The 21,210-nt window shown below is 45.1% G+C and overlaps 3 protein-coding genes and 1 long non-coding RNA gene across 4 annotated transcripts; 1 reads left to right on the top strand and 3 right to left on the bottom strand.

Moving 5' to 3' along the window:
• Positions 1-21: 21 nt before the first annotated feature.
• Positions 22-2,253, bottom strand: LOC100824466 (scopoletin glucosyltransferase). Its single transcript, XM_003561856.4, has one exon. It carries the CDS (start codon positions 1,681-1,683, stop codon positions 229-231), a length of 1,455 nt encoding a protein of 484 aa, XP_003561904.3. The 5' UTR covers positions 1,684-2,253; the 3' UTR covers positions 22-228.
• A 396-nt stretch (positions 2,254-2,649) lies between these two features.
• Positions 2,650-13,898, bottom strand: LOC112271140. Its single transcript, XM_024460183.1, has 4 exons — positions 13,624-13,898; positions 6,158-6,383; positions 5,164-5,240; positions 2,650-2,931 (listed from the first exon to the last, which is right to left on the bottom strand). Exons 2-4 carry the CDS (start codon positions 6,354-6,356, stop codon positions 2,857-2,859), a joined length of 351 nt encoding a protein of 116 aa, XP_024315951.1. The 5' UTR covers positions 6,357-6,383; positions 13,624-13,898; the 3' UTR covers positions 2,650-2,856.
• LOC112271142 lies at positions 10,765-13,616 on the bottom strand. The gene is made up of 2 exons (XR_002964062.1): positions 12,824-13,616; positions 10,765-11,157 (listed from the first exon to the last, which is right to left on the bottom strand). It is a non-coding gene; the product is annotated as an uncharacterized LOC112271142 (long non-coding RNA).
• Positions 13,899-15,679: 1,781 nt separating the features above from the next.
• On the top strand, positions 15,680-19,766 carry LOC100837917 (probable leucine-rich repeat receptor-like protein kinase At1g35710). The gene is made up of 11 exons (XM_003558461.4): positions 15,680-15,927; positions 16,622-16,769; positions 17,398-17,469; positions 18,008-18,079; positions 18,268-18,339; positions 18,420-18,563; positions 18,734-18,814; positions 18,910-18,981; positions 19,085-19,156; positions 19,267-19,338; positions 19,449-19,766. Exons 1-11 carry the CDS (start codon positions 15,834-15,836, stop codon positions 19,537-19,539), a joined length of 990 nt encoding a protein of 329 aa, XP_003558509.1. The 5' UTR covers positions 15,680-15,833; the 3' UTR covers positions 19,540-19,766.
• Positions 19,767-21,210: the final 1,444 nt, after the last annotated feature.

The raw sequence follows: 21,210 nt of genomic DNA on the forward strand, positions 1-21,210 counted from the left end.
GAGAAGCCATAGATTTATCCGTTGAATGAACATTCGTTATAGTCCGCATTTTATTTTGGCAGCCGTTGAATGAACATCCATAATTTTGTCACTTCATTTTGATACAAATTTGACAGTCTTATTAAGAAGAAGAAAAAAAGAACTTCAAGATAGAGTCCGTAATGGAACAGTGTGGTGCGTTTAAAATGCGGAAAATACAACCGTACGAGCAGCAGCTCGCGTCCATCGTTACCCCCCGCGCCCGCCCCGGCTCCGGCGCCGTCGCCGCACATCCTCCAGCAGTGCGCCGACGGCCTGGTACGACGACCCTCCGTCCTCCACCGCCCTCCGCGCTCGCTCTCCCATCTCCCCCGCCCTCCTTCTCAGCCCCTCGTCCGCCATGGCCGCGCGGACCTTCTCCGCCAGCGTCTCCCTGCCCACCACCACCCCGCCCGTCTCCTCCGCTCCCCACACGTACCCTCTCTCCGCCCCGGCCCCGACGCCCGTGCCGACAACCCCCACCACCAGGGCCTCGTTGTAGAACTGCTCCGCGAAGACCGGCCACGCCACCACGGGCACCCCCGCCGCCGCCGCCTCCGTCACCGCGCCCCACCCGCAGTGCGTCACGAAGCACCGCACCGCCGCGTGCCTCAGGATCGCCACCTGCGGCGCCCACCCCCTCACCACCAGCCCTCTTTCTTCGTCCTCGGGGACCAAGGCGGCCATGTCCGTGTGCTCCCCCACGACCCACACGAAGCTGGCGCCGGAGTTCGCCAGCCCGGCCCCGAGCTCGGCCACCTGCTCCCGCGGGAACCGGGTCAGGCTCCCGAAGCAGGCGTACACCACCGACCGCGCGGGCTTCCCGTCCAGCCACCTCAGCACGCGCGCCGCCGCCTCCCCCCGGCGGCCGCCGCGGTCCAGGGCGTCGTCACCGTCGCTGTTTATAAGGCAGACGGGTCCCACGGCGAACACCGGCTTCCGGGTCTCCCTCTCGTAGTGCGCGACGTAGCGCTCCTCGAGGCCGGAGAACGAGTTGACCACCCACCCGGCCGTGGCGCGCTCCCCGTCGAACATCCGGTTCAGGAACTCCCGCGACACGGCGCCCGGGAGCGTCGCCTCCGCCAGCCTCGACCGCGTCAGCCGCACCTCGTCAGGGAGCCCAGGGACCAGGAACGGCTCGTGTTCCGACGAGCCCACGGCTTCCTGCGGGGAGTGGAGGAGGAGGGACCGCTGCACGGAGAGCGCGAAGCAGCCGGTACCCGTGAAGGCGTACCGCGGGATGCCGAGCTCGGGCGCCGCGGTGGCGGCCCACGGGAGGACGCCGTCGAACACGACCGCGTCGGCTGGTTGGCTCCGGAGGAGGTCGGCGAAGAGCGGGGCCAGGAGGTCCACGGCGACCGCGAAGGGCCCCGCGGCCTCGCGGGTCGGCAGGTCGTCGGCGCTCTCGTGCCCGCCCTTGAGCCCCGCGGCGTCCGCGGGGAGGGTGAGCCCGTGGATGCGGATGCGGAGGCCCGCGGCGGCGGCACGCGCCACGGGCGCCCCGAGCCTGGCGGCGTTGCCGTGGGTCAGGACGAGCGTGGCGTCGGCGCCCCGGGACGCGAAGAGGCGGGCCAGGTCCGACATCGGCAGCGCGTGGCCTGGCGTCGGGAACGGGATGAAGTACATGCGCGGCGCCGCCACCGCGTCATCATCCGACTGCCGCATTTTACCGGAAATGCTCGATCGGCGCCGGAGAACGCTGGCGAGACGGCCTGACTGATCAACGAGCGAGCGATCGAACACTTTGCCAGCGTATTATATTGTGTCAGGCGTAGCATTGCTCTGGACAGACGTCTATATAGGCATTCGTCTTGGAATGAAACACAAAGATGATGCCGGCGTGGGAGAGCGGGAAATTCGATTCCACGCGGATGTCGCTGCGCTGAGCTTTTGCGGGTCCGGTTTAAAGACTGCACGCAAGTTTGCAGTTGCAGGGAGTGTCAAAGCCGGACGTATCAGCTACTCTGCTTTGGTTTCCTCATGTGACGCTCTTCAGTTGCAACTCCGTTGATTTAATCTACTGTAGTACGTAGGCAGCATTCTTACCGCGGGTAGAGATCGATAAAATTTGGCGATCATATTCTTGTACTCATTCCTTTTTAAGCGTTCTCGAATTTCCTCCCGGCACGAGCCAATCAGAAATTCGGAAGTAAATGAGCAGGACTAGAGCTGCAAATTTTTGACCCTCAGAATACTCTTTGACCCTTTTTAGTTCAAATAAATGAACTAGTTTTTCAAAAAGTTGTGTCACTTTAGTTCATTTGGTTGAACTAAGGAAGTCAAAAATTTGCAGCCCCAGGCAGGACCGAGAGGGGGAAGCTCTCACGCTCATCCTCGACCCCACCGAGGAGTTCGTCTGAACTCTGGACCGAAGAGGCGTGGCAGATGATCTACAACGAGTTCCAGCACCACGTCGACCACTACCAGGTAAACTAGCAACATTGGAGGAGATGCTGGATACAGTGTAGGACTACACTTCACTGTCAGACTCGCTTAATCGGTTCCGATCTAGGTCCAGGGTGCTTAATTTCAGCATGGGCAAACTGCGCGTCAAATTCAACAGCACCCAGACCCCGGATGTAAAACAGATGTATGCGACTTCGGTAGAGAATGTTTTACCCGTTCAAAAGATGAGCAATGTCTACACGACAGTTCTTCCATGGGAAAGAGCATTCCAGAATTAAGATTGCACAGATACAGTACAATAATATTCTCTAACGACACCACTTTGTCTCCCCTAAACCATCTATTCGAAGAGAAGGTGAAGAAACTAAGGATATAGTCCCGTCCATAAACAATTCAGCCTTTTTTTTTCCTAGAGACATGACTACTGAGACATCATTCGATAGGAACAACGTTGTACTGCAGGAAATCATCCCTCCATGGCCTGAATTGGTCTTCATGAGATAAATTCTACAAAAAAGAATACAATAATTTGTAAGCTGACAGGGACTAGGGGACAGCCGGCCCTAAATAACCAAATAAGGGATAAAATGCCATTGCTAGGGAGGAGCTAGCACATGCTATTAATAATTACTCCCACCGATTCTAAATTGTTGTCGAAATATTACATGTATCTAGACATTTTTTAAGAATAGATACATCTATATTTGGACAAATTTGAATCAAAAATTTAGGATCAGAGGGAGTAGACAATAGTATCAGGGAATAAATCTAGTGTATCCCTCCTAACCCATGGTTTCCTTCTCCTAAGGTCCCCCTCGTCATGATAGTTACCCTGTTATGAAACTAGGTTCATAACATAAGTATACAAAATTAGCGACCACAATAAATCATGCTGCTACACTGTCCGCCATGAGTTTTAGCTTCGGCACACCACTTGAAAATTTACGACTTCCTATGCAAACCAACGATGGAGATTACAACTTACCCATTTGTTTCCAGGAAAAAGAAACTTACCCGGCCCGTCAAAAAAGAAACTTACCCTTTCAGTTAAAAGGGTGCCCTAGTCTTATTTTACATGGGAAAAATGCTCTCCCTACAAGTGTTGTATGCAAGTTCAATCGAATGAGATTGGATTGAGATTTGAGAATCGGCAATTGTACAACATCCCAGCGTTGCAGCTAGATTTGGTCTTTATTATTTTGATTTGTTCATTAGACCTAGTCTTTGTTAAGCCATGAACACCATCGAGAACCTCGAACAGACAACCACACGCGACAAATATTAGACCTTCCACTTGTCTAGGAGGTGGGGGTGTTGGCTTCGTTGCGTGAAGGCAGTGCTCCTGGCTTGAGGGATTGGCCAACGGTGTCCCGGTTCGCCAGAGTCGGCCAGCTGACAGCGCTGTGAGCGGGGCGCGGGGCAGAAAGAGATGATGGTGAGGAACGATGTGATTTTAATGTTGGTGGAGCGAGGTTGGCATGGTAGGAAGATGGCGTTGCAGGTTGCAGCGGCTGTGGCGCTGCGCGTTTCCAGTGCTGTGTGTGCTCGTGAACGAGGCAGAGGCAAGCAAGCAGGGAGGCGTGCAGGTTGGCTGGCCGGCTAGCTAGTTGGGCCTTGGCCCAGGGGGGAGAAGGGAATAGGAAAAAAGAAAAGAGAGAGAAGTTGAGCTGGCAATGGCATTAGGCAAGGTGGGCTTGTTTGGGTGGAGGACAGATGGGCCAGGAGCAGGCCCTGTCTGAAAGAGGAGAGAAAGAAGAGAGAGCAGGTCGGGCTGGGTTATGGCCCAAACAGCTTAGTAGAAAAGAAAAGGCTTTTCTTTATGCAGAAAAGCTAGAAAATCAAATAAACTTCAATCAAATATTAAATCAACTCTGAAAGTATCAGTAGAATCCAAAGATGCATATTTGAATATGCTGAATGCAAATAAAATATAAACAGGCGAAAATACTAAGTAAAACTCAAATTTAAATTCCAGTTACTGTTAATCCCTAATAATAAAAGCAGGAAGGTTTCTTTCGTCGTCAACCGTCATGCATCAATTTCCGTGCATGTTCTGATTTTCCGTGTCTCCTTACACTCCATCGAACCTTCTTTTTCCTATTCCCACAACGCTGCCTTTCTAGGCCGCCGCCGCCGACTCAACTGCCCGCGCAGCACCTTCCTGCGGTGACCGCTCTCGATACGCGTCGGCGCCGGATTAGATTATCGTGCAAGAAACGAGCAAAGAGGTCCAGGACTGATCGGCACTATCCACCGCCGCACGGTTCCTCGTGCACTGCACCACCGCGTGCTCTGACGCCAGCCACGGCCGGCAGGCGGTGTGGACTGGGTGCCATGTCCGTGGCCACGGCTGCTAGCATCGGCCCCGAGATCATTTTCGTGTGCACATGTTTAAGAGGCCATGGCAACGCACGGGCACTGTTCTAGTTCAATTTAAAAGCAAAGATTGTAGGAAATTTCCAATCAAGCTTTATTAATCCAACGAAAAAATTCAGATTTTTTTTTCAAATCTTCAGAAACGAGTCTGTTGCAGTGCATAGCTAGACAAACTGTCTAACTCCATTAAGAAAGCCTTTTCTTCTTACTCTACTGACAAAATGTATTTATCCAACAGGAAACAGTTTTTGCAAGTAAAGTAAAAAAACTTAGTTCTTTAATAACGGATGAAATCATTAGCAAAGAGAAATAATTTGCAACTAATTTTATTATCAAGAGATCAAAGAAATAATGTGAGGTTACCTTCAACCAGAAGGAAAAACCACGTAACAGAGCTAATTGATTGGGATAGCTGGTGCTTTTTACTTGTTCCTCGAGATCTAAAGATAAATGAAAGAATTGTTAATTAGTGCTACAACATGAACATCCGACAGTTAGAGAAAATATGTTGTATTTCTTAAACATATGCAGTACTACAAATCAGATATGCTTTGCTACAAGTTTCTTGTCTTGTAGGGAAAGATAACTTCTCAAGAAACAATATCATTTATTATATCAACAAAAATGAATCTGCTGGGATTTATTTTAGCACTCCTATCATGGCACTGACCTTTGGACATGTGCTGAAAGTTAATTGACTCGATTGGTTAAGCAAATCCAACATTCATTATCAGTATAAAGTACTCGACAAGAACTATTTCAAGCATTTGTAATATCGTGTAAAATGCTCCCCACATTCCTCGCATATGTCAGGCATAAAAGGATACAGGCAACGATCAGCGTTGGTGTTCTCACACTACACGATAACAATGACCGATACCGACGCTGGTGAAGATTTCATTGACTGCTCCTAAGAGTATGTGTCTTCCAGGTAGAGAGGCCGGAAATCCGACACCTCTTCTGAAGGCAAGTTCCTGGACTACTGGATGTCCATGGCAGCTGGGCTTCAGACAATTTTGTTGCTAACATGATGTAATTGTGTTGTGTTGAGGAGCTAGTCTGTGGCCTCTCTAAGGCTTGTACAAACATTTTTCTCCTATCAATGCATAGAAACATGGAAATGACAAGTTGACAACCACAAACAATCACAACCACACGAGCATTTGTATAGAATAAGACAAACTGTTCATCAAGCACCGAAAAACAATCCTGACCCTGTCCCAATTATACAAAAAGCCTACTTTAGATGGATGATTGCAATAATTATCAGAAATAATGAAATATATCTCGACAAATCTACAAAGAAAATAAGATGGAATGTATTACAGATATATACATAATATAAAAGCAAGTATACCTGGGTAACGATCAAAATATGATTTGTTCACTTCATGAGCAGAGAGGTAGAACTTCACACCTTGGAGTGTCCACCGTTCCTTCATTGTCGGAGTGCGAATAGTAGCCCAGCCAACCAGCTTATCATATTCTTCCTGGCTAAATGGTTTGCCAAGAACGTGCATCAACCTATTCTTGAAATCTGATTCTGGCCTCGACATGATATGTGTAAGCCATACATGTAATCCCTGTGAAAACAATAGTGTACAGAACAAGAAAATGCATCACGATTCATGGTATATAGCAATGCAAACAAATAACAGACGATATTGAAACAAGTCAACCAAACAACGTGTGATAAGAAATATAAACCACAAGGACTGCTTTATTAATGCTAGATATAGATAGTGTTTTTTGTGACAGGTTCCACCAAAACACCCACATCTTGATCTCTCTATATAGAAAGAACTAGCAAGGAACTCTACCATGTAACATGGTATGTTCTGGAGAACTTTATTTTTGTCGTGCCCCTATTAATATGCTGTCTCAACTCTCAGCAATTGTAAAAATGTGACTTCCTTTTTGTCATTAATACACATAAATACACATATTGCTGATCTGAAATTGTGAGTATTTATCCGGACTCCGTCCAGTATTTTCTTATATATGTCCGCCCATAAATACACATGTTGCCGATCTGAAATTGTGTTATGCACATCCAAGTTTGCGGCCAATCCATTCAAAACTAGACTACCGGTTTGTTCTCGCCCCCAAATGATTGGTGTCGCACCCTCAAACTTTTTGTGGAGCAAAGGAAATAACCAGGCAAATGTATTCACAACTGATAACTTGGCAGCACGCCAGCACAGGCCATAGTGGGCACCTATGATACCAAATTGGTGAATGGATCAAAAGGCAGTCTCCCAAGAGGCATTTCCAATGAAATTACAATTGCTTTGAAGAGCGAATTTTCATGGAAAATATTTTAGATCAAAATTAAAGGAGAATTGGACGATGAATTACTTCAGGTGCCTCACTATGGTGTATGATAGACTTAGGATGTTTTTCTGTCAAACATGGTACCCTAAACCCCTAATTAAGCTAACTAGACTTAGTCAACCAGACTTACCAAGTTGTGCTGCTTTTGCGCTGCCTATTTATGTCTAAATTGGTGATAATAAATATGGTCATGAAATCCATCAACCAATATTTCACCAAAAAGGTAAAACAATAAAGTTTAAGAGATTGCAGACACAACAATCTTTTACATGCAAACAGTACTCCCTCCGACCCATATTACTTGTCCCAGACTTAGTACAAAGTTGTACTAAATCAGCGACAAGTAATATGAGTTGGAGGGAGTAGCTAATTCTGCCAAATATGGGTACCAGAATTTAGCAATCTTTTTGCCAAACTAAACAAGAATCATATTTGGATGAAATTACGTAACATAGTCGTACTTATATGCCTATTTTGCTGCTTTTTTTTACCGATTATAAGGGTACATTTGGGGCTAAACTACTGAACCATACATTACTATCCGTTCATGGTGACCCCATGACTGTTTATGAGCACAAGCGCCACACATAACGTTATGATCGTGGGTGCAGAAAATAGGCATGAATGTGAAGGTGTTGGATATGTTATGTTAGAGATAAGAAGATTAGGAAGAGGAATAAATCAAGGACTCCCTCCAGCCGGAATTACTTGTCACTGATTTAGCACAACTTTGTACTAAATCTGGGACAAGTAATATGAGTCGGAGGGAGTAGTACGCATCATGGTAGGATACGATTGGGTCCATTAGAAAGAGTCAAGTTAAATTAGGAAGAGTCCAATTAAATTAGGAAGTAGAGATATCAGATATGGTTGCAGTCTTGTGTTTGAATTGAGATCCAACTTATGGATCAAGTTAGTAGTCATATATGAAGAAGTAGCATATAATAACTTTAGGAATCAATCAATAATCAAAAGTTTCCTAGAGCCTCATAGCTTCTCTAATCACGTCGGAGACGAGCCATGCGGCGTCAGATTGTTGAGGGCGACTGCCCTATCCTGGTCTTCAGACCTTTACCCTACTACCCAATTTATTCCGTTGTGGACCAAGGTCCATAACAATTTGGTACCAGAGCTAACTGCTGCCCCGCCATTCATGGCTTGTAGCAGGGGTTACGATCTAGATGGCGAACGTCATGATGGCCTGAGCTTCGCAGTTCAGCCACCTGGGGTTTCCAACCTACGATGACCATGAAGATTCGCAAGCTTGGATGAATCGTGTTGAGCGCTTATTCAAGAAACACCGAATAATGGAGGCAGAGAAGACGTGGATCACATGACACCATCCGCGTACTGCTTCTGTGTGGTTTTTGCAGCTAGAGAAAGAAATAGAGGAAAACATGGAAAAGTATATTGCGGTCCAAAATTAAAGGAGGAAGTTGTGACAATATCAGCTACGATAACGGCAGCAAAGGCCGGGCATCCATCAAGTGACGACAAAGCTTAAAGCCCAGGGCATGATAGCACGCCAGCTGCGACATCAGAGAGAACTCCAATACCAGGGGTGGTGGAGCTGGATGAGGAGGCAAGAGCCTCCACAACAAGTTCTGGGGCGGCAACAGTGACTTCTGCAATGGCCAACTCAGCAGCTGTGTCACGTGAAGTGGAGAAGGAGAAGGTACAACCAACAGTGACGGAAGTCGTGCAGCCGGCTGGCTCGATCATCTCCAACAGTGTTAGAGCAACTACAAGCAGCGTCTCAGCAGGGTGCTCTCAAGTGGCGGGCCGTGGGACATAAATGCAGGCATGTATGCAGAGGCATATGCACGCACATGACCCCTGAGCATATGCTTTGGAGATGGAGGGCTTGAACAAGGATGTGTGTAAGCAGAGCATTAAGCAGCCGTTCTCTTTGCATGGGAGCCAGGGATCTGGACAAAATGAAGAAGACAAAGTGCTTAGATGAGCTGGGGAAACAAGAGAAGGAATAGTTTGCCATTATCTCCATGTTTGATGTACACATAGAGAATTCCTGCAGGTCTCTCTCACACAAGTGGGGCGATCAAGGCCTTCGTCCTTGGACGCTAGCTGACACCACAAGGACGTGTTGTCTCGCGAAAAGGGGTGTAATATTTATGGACATGGGTGTACAAATCAGCAGAAGATCCCTGGCGAAAAGGGGTCTAATATTATGGTCATTGGTGTACAAAGCAGCAGAAGATAGGCATAAATGTGAAGGCGTCGGATAGATTATGTATTTATGTTAGAGATAGGAAGATTAGGAAAAGGAATAAATCAAGTAGTATTCGTACTGGTAGGATACAATTGGTTCTATGAGAAAGAGTCAAGTTAAATTAGGAAGAGTCCAATAGAACTAGGAAAGTAAAGATATTGTTGCAGTCTTGAGTTTGAATTGAGATCCGACTATGGATCAAGTTAGTTGTCCTATATGAAGGACTGGCATGTAATAGTTTTAGGCAAACAATCAATAATCAAAAGTTTTCCAAAGCCTCAGAGCCTCTCTAATCACGTCAGGGACGAGCCCTGCGGCCGGATTGTTGAAGGAAAGTGCTCTATCCTAGTCTTCGGACCTTTGCCCTACCAAATTCACCCTGTTGTGGACCAAGGTCCATAACATAAGTGTAGCCAAGCTGGCCTTGTTGTGCAGAGGACATTGAAGATAAATGCATGAATGTACTATGTTGGTTATTCATATATTTTTGACACCAGGACATGCAAGTTCATTTTTAATCATGAGCACTCACCTCCATGCCTGCATTGCAGCCAGTAGCACCTGCTATGCTTACATGTTAGGATGCTTTGCAGTTTTAGAGCGAACACGCTCTATTGTAATGTTGTAGGCTTGTACCAAATCATAATACACGTACATAACGAGCAACTTCTATGAAGCACAATGAAGGGCTTGATGCCTTGATTGCAAATTGCAATGGTTTATGGTTTAGCACAATACTATGCCATATTCAAATTAGAAGTTGGCTACAACTTTGGCAGTGAATAATATCATATGCTTCCTATGCAAAGAAAATTAGTTACTTCATACTAGGGATGGTAATGAGGCAAGCTAGACCTGGGGGGAGGCCACTCACGCATCATGGAGTTCCTTATGGAGTGCTAAAAAAGTTCTAAATATTTAAAATGCCAACATAACTTTATAACTAAGTTATAAGTAATTGGGCATACCTTCTATTTACAAAATGTAGGCATGAAAAATAAGTTTACATAGGGTAATCTACATGGATCAAATTATCGCTCCTACTTACAGTACGTAACTGTTTGTTAGTAAGTCCTGCCGCCATTTGCAAATGTAGGGCCTAGATTAACTGTCCAAGTTTCAAGCTTTGACCAACAATTGAACCAATATTATGTGGGTTATCATACACAAAACTCGTAGCATTTTCATTTCCAAAAGCACTTTCTCATGGTTGTGACTTTGTAGCTGTTAACAATAGGTCGTAGGGAAAAACAAAAACCAAAGTTGAATATTCAACAGCCAAACAATGCCCTACATTTCCAAACAAAGGGTGTAATAAGAATCCCAACACCTAGGATTTGCCATTCAAAAGGTGCCCAACTATCGAAATCAAACAAATATATGACACAAGAAGCTATCAATTAAGATGAAATAGAAAAGAAAACGTAAAGTATAAGTCAAATACGACATCTCAGTAGGACCATACAAATATCAGAGCCAGAGAGCCATAGGTTCACACACATATATACATCCAAAACTATATGGTGTTGTTTCTCACGCATGCATTGTATTAAACTGGAGACTGAGTCAAAATTTGTCTACATAATAGAATTGGCATTATCCCCTAAAAAGGTAAAACATAAAACTTGCATATGCAATAGGCTGGTAGATAGTTCGACCGGGTAAATGTAAAAATTATTAAGAATCTGAACAAGGAAGATATTGTCAAACAGAATAATTTGTTTCTTTCCAGGCGGACAGGGTGTAACTCGAGCAGATCTTCAAGGCTGTGGCTTTCTGTGGTCACTTGCAGGCTGGAAGTGTGACAGAAAGCAGGATCACGGATTAATTCATTAGTTGAAACTTTCAGAATAGAAAAAATAAACCATACTACAATGTTAAAGAAAAATGCAGATCCAAAGGAGCATCTAACATGGTTTGGTAAATGTAGAGTGCCGTAGGAAATACAACTACATTTTTCGATATATACGTTATTACCGTTGTTCAGTATATACGGTATACTGTGGTTTCCTTATGGTTTACCGAATCAATCACATCCCAAGACAATTGATCTAGCAACTCCATATCGAATAATAAAAAAGGTCAAACAGGTTGGTACTGTTTTTGGAATGCTTTTTTGCTTTCAGATTTATATGCACCGCCCTAGTCAGAAGGTGGTGTTGGAAGAGCAAGAGCTAGTTGAGGAGGCGCTGCCTCAAGATCAACCTGACATGCCAATTCCTCAAGCCAAAATCCTCTCATTGGTTTCATTCCAAAAATAATAACCTCCCGTTGGTTCTCTCTCCAACACGCTCCCTGACTTCCTCAAAGGTGAGTGCTCATGTCCCTTCTCCCACTCCTCATTTAGAACTACCTCTTGCACATCGTAGAGAACCAAGAATCAATGTCACGAAACCGCCAAACTAGTAATGGATTTGAGCATGATATTGGAAACTTCATGTCCTAATCGAATGCCTCATGTGTCATCTCCTACTTCAAACCAAGATTTTCAAAAGTATCACACTACTGTCCTCCAATTCAACAATGTGAACTTATTGCTCTAAAATAGAACAATAGGCTCCAATTGTTCTATCCTATGTAAACGGGATCAGATCCGATTTGGTGGACAACAGGTCCACAGGTGGGGCGCGTCGTTCTACCATTGGACAACAGGCTCTAGTTGAACTCCGGAAGGACATCATGCTCCAGTTGGTCTCCGATAGGACAACAGGCTCAGACTGGTGACAGCATACAGTGCAGGATCCAAAGAGAAGCAACGGGTAAGTCAATTGTCCAGTTGTCCACTTTGTTGAAGTTCAGCCTCTAAGGATCGGATACAGCCAAATGAACATGGTTGAATTCACTGAGATCAACCCCACTAGGATTTGGTCGAACAGCCCAGGACCAAAGTACACCATGAAATTCACTAAGTACAGCATTTCTACCACCACATAAATCGATATCTTCATCAAATACTAAATCTAACATATAGTTCTAATACATCTCGTGAATCGAGAAAGAACTTGTACCACGATGTACACCAAGAAAAAATAATTGACATAACTAAAAGATAATATTTTCACTTGTCAATAAAATTGTCATAATTAAACAGCCCTAACATGCAATTTTAATGTAGGGCCTAATTTACAATAAAATTTAACATGACAGTAAATCCATAAATAATAACTGCAATTTTATCTCCATCTCATCGACTACACTTGAACACACTTTCATATACTAGTAATAGTTCAATACTGCATGCGGATCCATTGTATTTCACGGGATATAATACACCACCAACACAATATTTAGATAATGCAGATTAACAACCGATCGATCTAACAAACAATTGCCGCCCAACGAAATCAGAGCTGAGCACAGGCATCAGATAATAAAAACGCAGAAATGCCTACTGATACAAAATATAAACCCTAACACCTGATTTACTAGAACAAAAACGAATGAAGAGCAAACCCTTACGCGTGCGATCGATCTGCTGTTCCCCGATCTCCTCCGCCTATTCCCGTACACGCACCCGCACCTCCTCCTCTCCCTCGGCCTCCTGTCCTCCTAAACCGGCATCGGCTCTCCTCCGGAGCCCGCTCCTTCGACCCCACCATCCCGAGCGCCTACTACTCCTCTCGGTTTCTCCCAATCAGCATCCTCCCCGCCTCCTCTATTATTCGCCTCCTCCGCGCCTCCAATGGCGCTCTGTGTTTTGTTAGACTGAAATTTTAGACTGAAATGGCTCTTCTCTGTATCGCTCGGGCTGGAAAGAAAACTCGCTCGAGAGAAGAACTGGGCTGAAACGGGACAGCCTACGGTAGGACAACTTGTCCAACTGGCCACGTCTGCGGCTGCCGCTCGAGCTTAACGGGCCGGGACAGTAGGGACCAGGCCGAGGAGATGGGTCGGCCAGGCCCCCGGACCATAAAGAAGCGAACGAACGCTGTGGGCCTCTCCGTGAACTAGGCCGATGACCTATTTCCCACTTCGGGCTGCTGCAAACCAGATCGGGCCGAGATAAAGTCCGGGCCAATTTTTGCGTTTCGTATTGGTAGACTCGTACTACCGATAAACTCGTATTGCTGCAAACCATGTACGACATCTACACGCATACTTCATTGCTCACTGCTGAAAACGCATACTTGAAGTTGTTGAACCTTTAACAAAAAAATCAGTGCAGGCACGGCCGCTCAAAAACGAATAAAATTCAGTTGCAGGCTGTGAAAAATAAAATACGAAGTAAGAAGGCATGGATGTATGTAGGAGATTCTCACCGGAGCAACGTGAGGCTCGCCGTCAACGCCATTGCCTGAGTTTGAGTTGTTCTCTCTCGCCACAGCATCAGTATTCAGTGTTTCCACAGCTGGCTCCTTCGGCAGCTCAGTATCCAGTGTTTCCACAGCTAGCTCGTTTGGCAGCTTGTCTTCTTCCTCCAGTACCTCCTCCACCTTGACCTTCTTCCCAGAGCCAGCACCGTCTTCTTCCCCGCTGGCCTTCTTCTTCTTCTTCTTCTTCCGAGCAGGATTGGCCTTTTTCTCTTCATCCTCTTCCACCTATTGCCCAGGCGCGCGCAACACATGTGTTCCAGAATTACGCGACGGATTGATTGAATCTAACAGGAGATCCAGGGAGATGCAAAGGATTTTACGTACCAACGAAGGCTCGCCCGTGCTGCTGCCCGCCACCTTCTTCTCCTTCTCCTTCTCCTTCAACTTCTGCTTCTAAAAGAAAGCAGCACGGTCCGCGTCAAACTTGCGCTGGCGCCTGTCGGCTTCTTCATCGGTGGGCGCGTCGTACATGAGCTCGGCGCCGGTTTCCGGGTCCCTGAAGATGAAGGTGTCGCCTGCGGGGCGGATGTTCTCGAGGAAGAAGCGCCAGACGGGATCGTAGTCGCCGGGAGGGAGAGGGGGGAAGCTATCCTCGGGCATGGCTGCTGGAAGCTAGGACACGCAAACGCAAGGCAGGACGGCGGATGCGAAAGAGAGTATACCAATACACGCCTCGCGTCGTCTAATACTCGTGAGTAGAGGGAACGGGACGAAAGCAGTTACTGCAATTCTCTCGGCCAGCGTCTGTGCTGGCTGCGTGCATTCATGGAAAAAAGATCAGTCCAGCTTAGAATGGGGTGTATTTAATAATTGCCTAAAAATTCTTTAGTAGTTTCTTTTTCGCAAAAAAATTATTTAGTAGTTCCAGCGCATGGCATTAATATAGTACAGTTGTTTCTTACCAATTTTCCACCTCCACTGGCTGGAGTATATCTGGTTCCACACTAGTAATTAAATTTAATTAATGATATTTGATTTCATTAGAATTATTGTAATCATATGGACAAAGACATTGATTGGCACGATAATTGCTTACCAGTTTAACGTATATGGACATTAATTTCAATATCTTAGTAGATATATATATGCAATATCATTTACTCATTTAGCCATGACATCCCTGTCTTTTTATGGGACATTAACTCCTTTCCGATTAGCACAAATTGTTACGTGCAATTTGCACTCTCACGAGATTTCTGCAGATCTCTTCCAAGTTTGCAACTAGCTACCAGAATCAGGATACTTGTCGTCTGTTGGTGTCTATGCCGAGAGCTGTTTATCAGCAGCCAAAAACTGAAGAAAAATGGTGCTAAAATAGATCTAATGGTGCTATATTATGGGTATTTCATAATTATGAGCTAGATAGCTAATAGAATCTCAAACATCCATGCTTGAGTGGTGCTACAAAATCTCAAACATCCATGCTTGAGTGGTGCTACAACACAGGTAGCACCACCCCTAGATCCGCTCCACAAAAACTTATGTATGTCAAGCGCCAGCTGAAAAGGCCTTCGGCAAAGGCAAAGCTCTCGGCATTTGCTGAAAAGGCTTTCGGCAAAATCAAAACTCTCGGCATTTCTACTTGAAAATTCAATGCAAAGCCCACGCAAAAATACACAAATACATGACAAAGTACGATACCAATATTAGTGAGATCTTCCAACATCATAATTTCGACAAACAAGTTTTAAATCTGCGCAGAATACAAAAAGTTCAAACACGGAAGGCCTGATTACTAGTCAACGTTTTGTTCTAAAACTGAAATTCGCCAAACATGATCAAACTATTGTCCAAGCCGTCCAGCTAAAATTGTTTGGTTTTGGAGCGTTGAGAACGTCGTGCTCCGTGGCCGTCAGAACTCGCGCTCCGGTTTTGGCCGCATCGCACACCACCGGTCGCTCGGTGCGCCCCGACCCAACCAAACCTGACCTCGGCGGGACAGTCCCGGACCAACCCACCGACGCGACGCGCCTCTGGCTGCGGGGGACTCCGTGGGACCGCGTGAGACTGTGAGCTAGTGCCCGTCCGCCCACTCCCACTCCCCACTCCCCGCCCCGGCGCGGCGCCACCTCCCCCTTCCCTTCTCTTATGGTCTCCCGCCGCGCGCCCCACGACCACTAGCGAGCTGCTCAGCCCCCATTCCACCATCACCACCCATGGCCGCGGCGTCGTTCGCCCGCTCCTTACCCCTCCTCTTCCTCGTCCTCCTCCTGGCCGGCGCCGCGCGGGGCAAAACGGTGAAGAGGGACGGTGCGTACTTCTTCCTCGTTTCCTTTTCCTGTCCCCCCCTTGCTCCCGTGACTCGGCCCTGACGCGATGGCAGAAAGATAGATGGGTAGTTTTGGCCGCTCCGTTGGAGATCTGGCACGGCCTCGCGCGTAGGACGCGGCATTCTCTTGCTGCTGATTAGAGGTGTTGAATTGGGCGGGTCCGCTTGGTAGGTTTTGCCGAATTGGGTTCCCTTTGCAGTTGCAGTTGCAGTTTCGGTTCAGCATCCGTGAGGCTGAGATGCTGCCTGAACTCGAGCCTGACAGTAGGATGTATCTTTGGCTTATCTCTTCAGATGTCTAAATTGGCTTTATGTGAGGTGCTTTAGATAATCGGTGCTCGTGACACTCTTTCTTGAGCTAGTGATGTTATATGTGAACACGGTTACACAAATCGGGGTCTCAACTGGTGCTAAGCGATAATTGGAGAGGACTTCATGTTTCAGTCGTAGCCAAAGAAAGTTCCCAGCATGTTGTGTATACTTACAAGTTACAGTGCATTATCTGGTATACATTTCTCTAGCGGCATAAGATATTGCCTGTTGCCTGACTGCGCCTGGAGGAGAGCTCTGTATGTTCATGGAGACAATAGACATTATTCAGAGTTACCAATGTGTGGTTACCGTTTTTGTTGTTGCTTACCGAGTGTTGGCACTGAAGTTGTGCTTGTGCTGCAGTGAAAGCATTGAATGAGATCAAGTCTTCACTAGGCTGGAGAGTTGTATACTCATGGGTTGGGGATGACCCTTGTGGGCACGGTGACCTCCCCCCTTGGTCCGGTGTGACATGTTCTCAGCAAGGGGATTACAGAGTTGTGACCGAACTGTAAGAAATATGTCTTTATTTCTTCATCTTGTTCTCTCTCTTTTTTATGGTGGCATGCATGACGATTCGTAAGAACAGTTTTGTAATGCTTTAGTATGTGCATTTAAAAGGATACATGAGGATTCCATGCTATTAGCTATTCGAGGTATCTTATGTCAAAGCTACAAAGAAGATTTATTCCTCTAAGAACTTTCTTGCTTGAAATCTTCAAGATGCAATCTCAACCTGAAGAACTGCAGTTGAGCAATTCCTCTTGTATGTTCCAATTATAAACCATCATCAGGATTAGAAAAAAAAATCTAATAAATGCCATGTCCCTTGCCGTCTTTTCATAACTAGAATTGTTTGCCTTAGCTAACAAGATTAATGTTAAACCATTCTAGTACCAGTTTTTAAAGGCGACTTATGTACTTTTATTTTTTTGGTAAATTCATCTTTTCTCTGTTGGACATAATTGGATAGATAAGGTTATCAATGTAACCGCATCTTTGACCAATTGATGCATAATTGCATATTGCCTACGGAATATGAACTTGCAAAATCATGTAACCTTTCTGAGCTTCCGTGTGATGTTTCTGCATATACATGTCCAAGTAACCATATTACGTGCTGCTTTACCTTGTTTCAGGGAAGTCTATGCTGTATCAATTGTTGGTCCTTTCCCTACAGCAGTAACAAATCTGCTGGACTTAAAAAAATTGTAAGAACTTTTTCCTTGTCATGACTTTTTTTATTTTTCCTGCTCTGTGTAAGCATCCGGATGCATATAACAATAAATTGTTCGCATTTTTGTATCTATTTAGTGTAACAAGAACATTTTCCTTGTCACTGCTGTTCTGTGTAACATCTTTAATGAAACTGTTGGCATTTTTTAAAATCTATTTAGGTGTAGCCTTAATATGTGTAACCTTAAAAGTTTACACATTACATAATGTAATGTGTCATGGTTCCTGAATTTAGATATATCATATAACATTACTCAGAAATTAGGAACTAACTTATTCTGAAAACATTGTTGCTTGATTTACATCAGTTTCTTATACTGTATGAGTTATACTTTTCTGTCTATCATGTTTTTATTTCATTCATACATAGTAGCAGTATCGTTTTTCTTAAAAGTATATCAGAGGCTAAAGGGGATTCTTTTATCACAGGCTAAAGGCTGTAATAGACATCTTTGTAATTTTGATCTTATCTTACTTATCCTTGAACTGAAAACAATTGAATTCTTAATATAGGGATCTCCACAATAATAAGTTGACGGGGCCAATACCTCCACAGATTGGACGGTTGAGACACCTCAAGATATTGTAAGTACGGAATGTCTGTGTTTACATAGGTATATTTGAATATGCGAGCGACGTTGACATACTAGCTTGGTGAAATGTTTTAGTTCTTGCTGTATTGCATCAGAATTACTCTGATAGATTTAGTGTTTGTAGATATCTATTTTAAATACAGTTGTTCTTCAGCTAAGAAAAATCGTTCACACTCTTAGGAACCTGAGGTGGAATAAGCTTCAAGATGTGCTTCCGCCTGAAATTGGTGAACTAAAGAAACTGACACACTTGTAAGTTCATTTTTGGAGTGCACTGGGTTTTATGGATTAATTACGTCTCAATTTCTGTGCATCTAACTACTACTCTTCAGGTATTTGAGCTTCAACAACTTCAAAGGTGAAATTCCTGTGGAGCTTGCAAACCTACCAGAACTGCGCTATCTCTATCTTCATCAGAACCGCTTTACTGGACGGATCCCCCCTGAGCTTGGAACTCTAAATCACCTCCGGCACCTGTAAATTTCCACCCCAATTCCTTCTCTCTCAAGTTCACATGGGGAAAAAAATCTATAGTTGCAAATTAAGTCCATTCTGTGCAGCATATTCACCGCTTCCAATTATGACGATGGTGGTTACTGGTTTGTTTACGATGCTCTCCTGAATGATAAATTATCTCCTTTTACAGTGATGTTGGTAGCAACCACTTAATAGGCACTCTGAGGGATGTCATTGGAATTGGGAATGGCTTCCCCTCCTTGAGAAACCTGTAAGCAGAAGTTTTACAGGTTACCCGATTCATTCCTTCTATCCTGACTGGCAAATGCTGTCTTCCTAAGCTTCTTGCTAAATCGTATTCTACAGATATGTTAACAATAATCAATTGATTGGAGTGCTGCCAGATCAGATTGCAAATTTGACCAACCTTGAGATCTTGTAAGTTTTCTAGAAGTAGAGATTAACACTGCATCACCTTGGGAAGATATATCGCAAAAGGAAGAGAATGAAAATCACCTGATTATCCTTCTATGCGCTGCAGGCACTTGTCCAATAATAGGCTGATTGGATCGATATCACCAAGGCTAGTTCATATTCCAAGACTGACATATTTGTGAGTCTTTAGTGCTTAAAATTTCTAAAATTCAGTGTAGTGCATGGCCAATGTGAATCAATGTCTTTCATTTGGTTATGATGTTCTCATGTTACGCGGATTCTTGGTAGGTACTTGGACAATAACAACTTCATTGGAAGGATTCCGGAAGGATTATACAAGCATCCATTTTTGAAGGAGCTGTATGTTTGGCTTTAGAATCTCAACTCTCCTCAACATCCTTTAGCACTTGAATTTTATTCTATTGTACAGTTATTGCAGTTTCGGCCCATAAGTATCTTGTTTGCTGCAGGTACATTGAAGGGAACCAGTTTAGACCAGGCACCAGGTCAAAAGGAATGCACAAGGTGCTTGAATTACCTGAGGCTGACATTCTAGTTTAGCCAAGCTCGTAGAGTCGTATGTGTGTTGATTATGTTGTTTGTTCTGCACGACAGCAGCCACTATTCTACATCTCCACACGATGCAGTTGCAAAATGCATGCATATTTTAGGGTGTATATGATATGTATTTATAAGTACCCCATGTTTCTCTCTTTACCGTCCAATGACAAGTTCACACGTACAAAGATCACTTGAATAAAATATACTCTAAAAAAAATTAAATGTGATCTTCAGTGCCATACAACGGTTCTGTGACTGAAGAATGTGTTTCATTAGATGAATGTGCAGGTTGTGTTGCTTTGCCTGTATAATGCTGTATGTGGAGACGATGCACTTCAGAGGTTCAGACGCATCGCCAGCTGCAACACAGCATTGCCACCGACAGCCATGGATGGCGTAGCCCGTGGCCAATGATATTTTCCTCATACCTCTGGGCATGATCTGGCCTTTTTGAAGCAAATTCAGAGAAATGGACACTCGGAATCAGAGACAAGTGGGGAGGAGAACATGCCAAAAACAGGCTGGAAGACCTGCCCCCAGGAAAAGGGCACTCATATATCATGAAACAGTTACAGCCTGCAGGCTACATCTCGTTCTGCTCCCGTCTCCTCTCATTTTCACTGATCTGTAGAAGCTGGTTCAAGGTGATGGCAATAATGCAAGTGAGGAAAGAACCCAAGTGCAGACTCCGGTGCAGAATTCCTGCAAAAAGAAGGGACTCAAGTGCAGAAGACCCACATGATTACGTGCTGCCAGGTTTGATTGGATGAGCAAGGAAGGGATAATGTCAAGGGCACATGCATTTCCGGCTCCGTTTATATGGCTAAAACATGGATACCTTAATTTGCTGTCTGGTGGTCCATGGATGCTACTGCTGCTGTTGGTATCTCTGTTCCCTTTCAAGCTCATTCTACGATCCAGTGTCTAAGATCATGCTGTCGCCCGCTGGTATAACGATAATAAGAAAAGAAAGAAAAAAAGACGAGACGGAATTACGGAATCATTGTCCTGGTTGCTGCTGTCGCTCACATGAAAGGTTCGTGTCCTGCTGTCCGAATTGTAATGCATGTTCAGCCATGGATAAACCTTAAAAATACTGGTGTTCTTGATCTGTTGCTGGCCATGAGCAAACAGTTCTGTTGCCCCCACATGAAGTGCCACTGCCCGCCTCATGGTCCTTGGTTTCTCTCACTTTGTGCTTTCCTCCTGTTCCAAAACCTATGCTTCCTGTCTTTTGCTGGACCAAAAGAGATGTCTCACCAGAGCTGGATGTGCGCCAGGTGTATATACGGAGAACGGTAGCCACCGTTCGTGCTTCAGTCATGACCAAATGTGTGAACCTCTTTTCAGAAGTACATCAAGCTTGTGGGATAACCTACAGGTTCTGATGACCGTGATGGGTTGTGATGGCCAGACATGTGTTCTCCATCAGTATGACTGGCTAGCTGCTTCGCAGCGTCGAGCCATCCACTACTCTTGACAACATGGTCAAGGCAGGGCAAAATTAAAACTTGGCATTGCATGATCGGAAGGGACCGGAAATTAGAAGTGTGATCATGCGCACGACGATGCATGCGTCGTGCGTCACGGATGATCTTTATGGAAGTCCCCCTTTCATCGGTTAGGATGCAGAGTATTATTACAGCAGGGCAGCGTTGGAGGGTTAGGTTT

Source organism: Brachypodium distachyon, chromosome 1 (genome assembly GCF_000005505.3).
Source record: "Brachypodium distachyon strain Bd21 chromosome 1, Brachypodium_distachyon_v3.0, whole genome shotgun sequence".
Lineage (NCBI taxonomy): Eukaryota > Viridiplantae > Streptophyta > Magnoliopsida > Poales > Poaceae > Brachypodium > Brachypodium distachyon.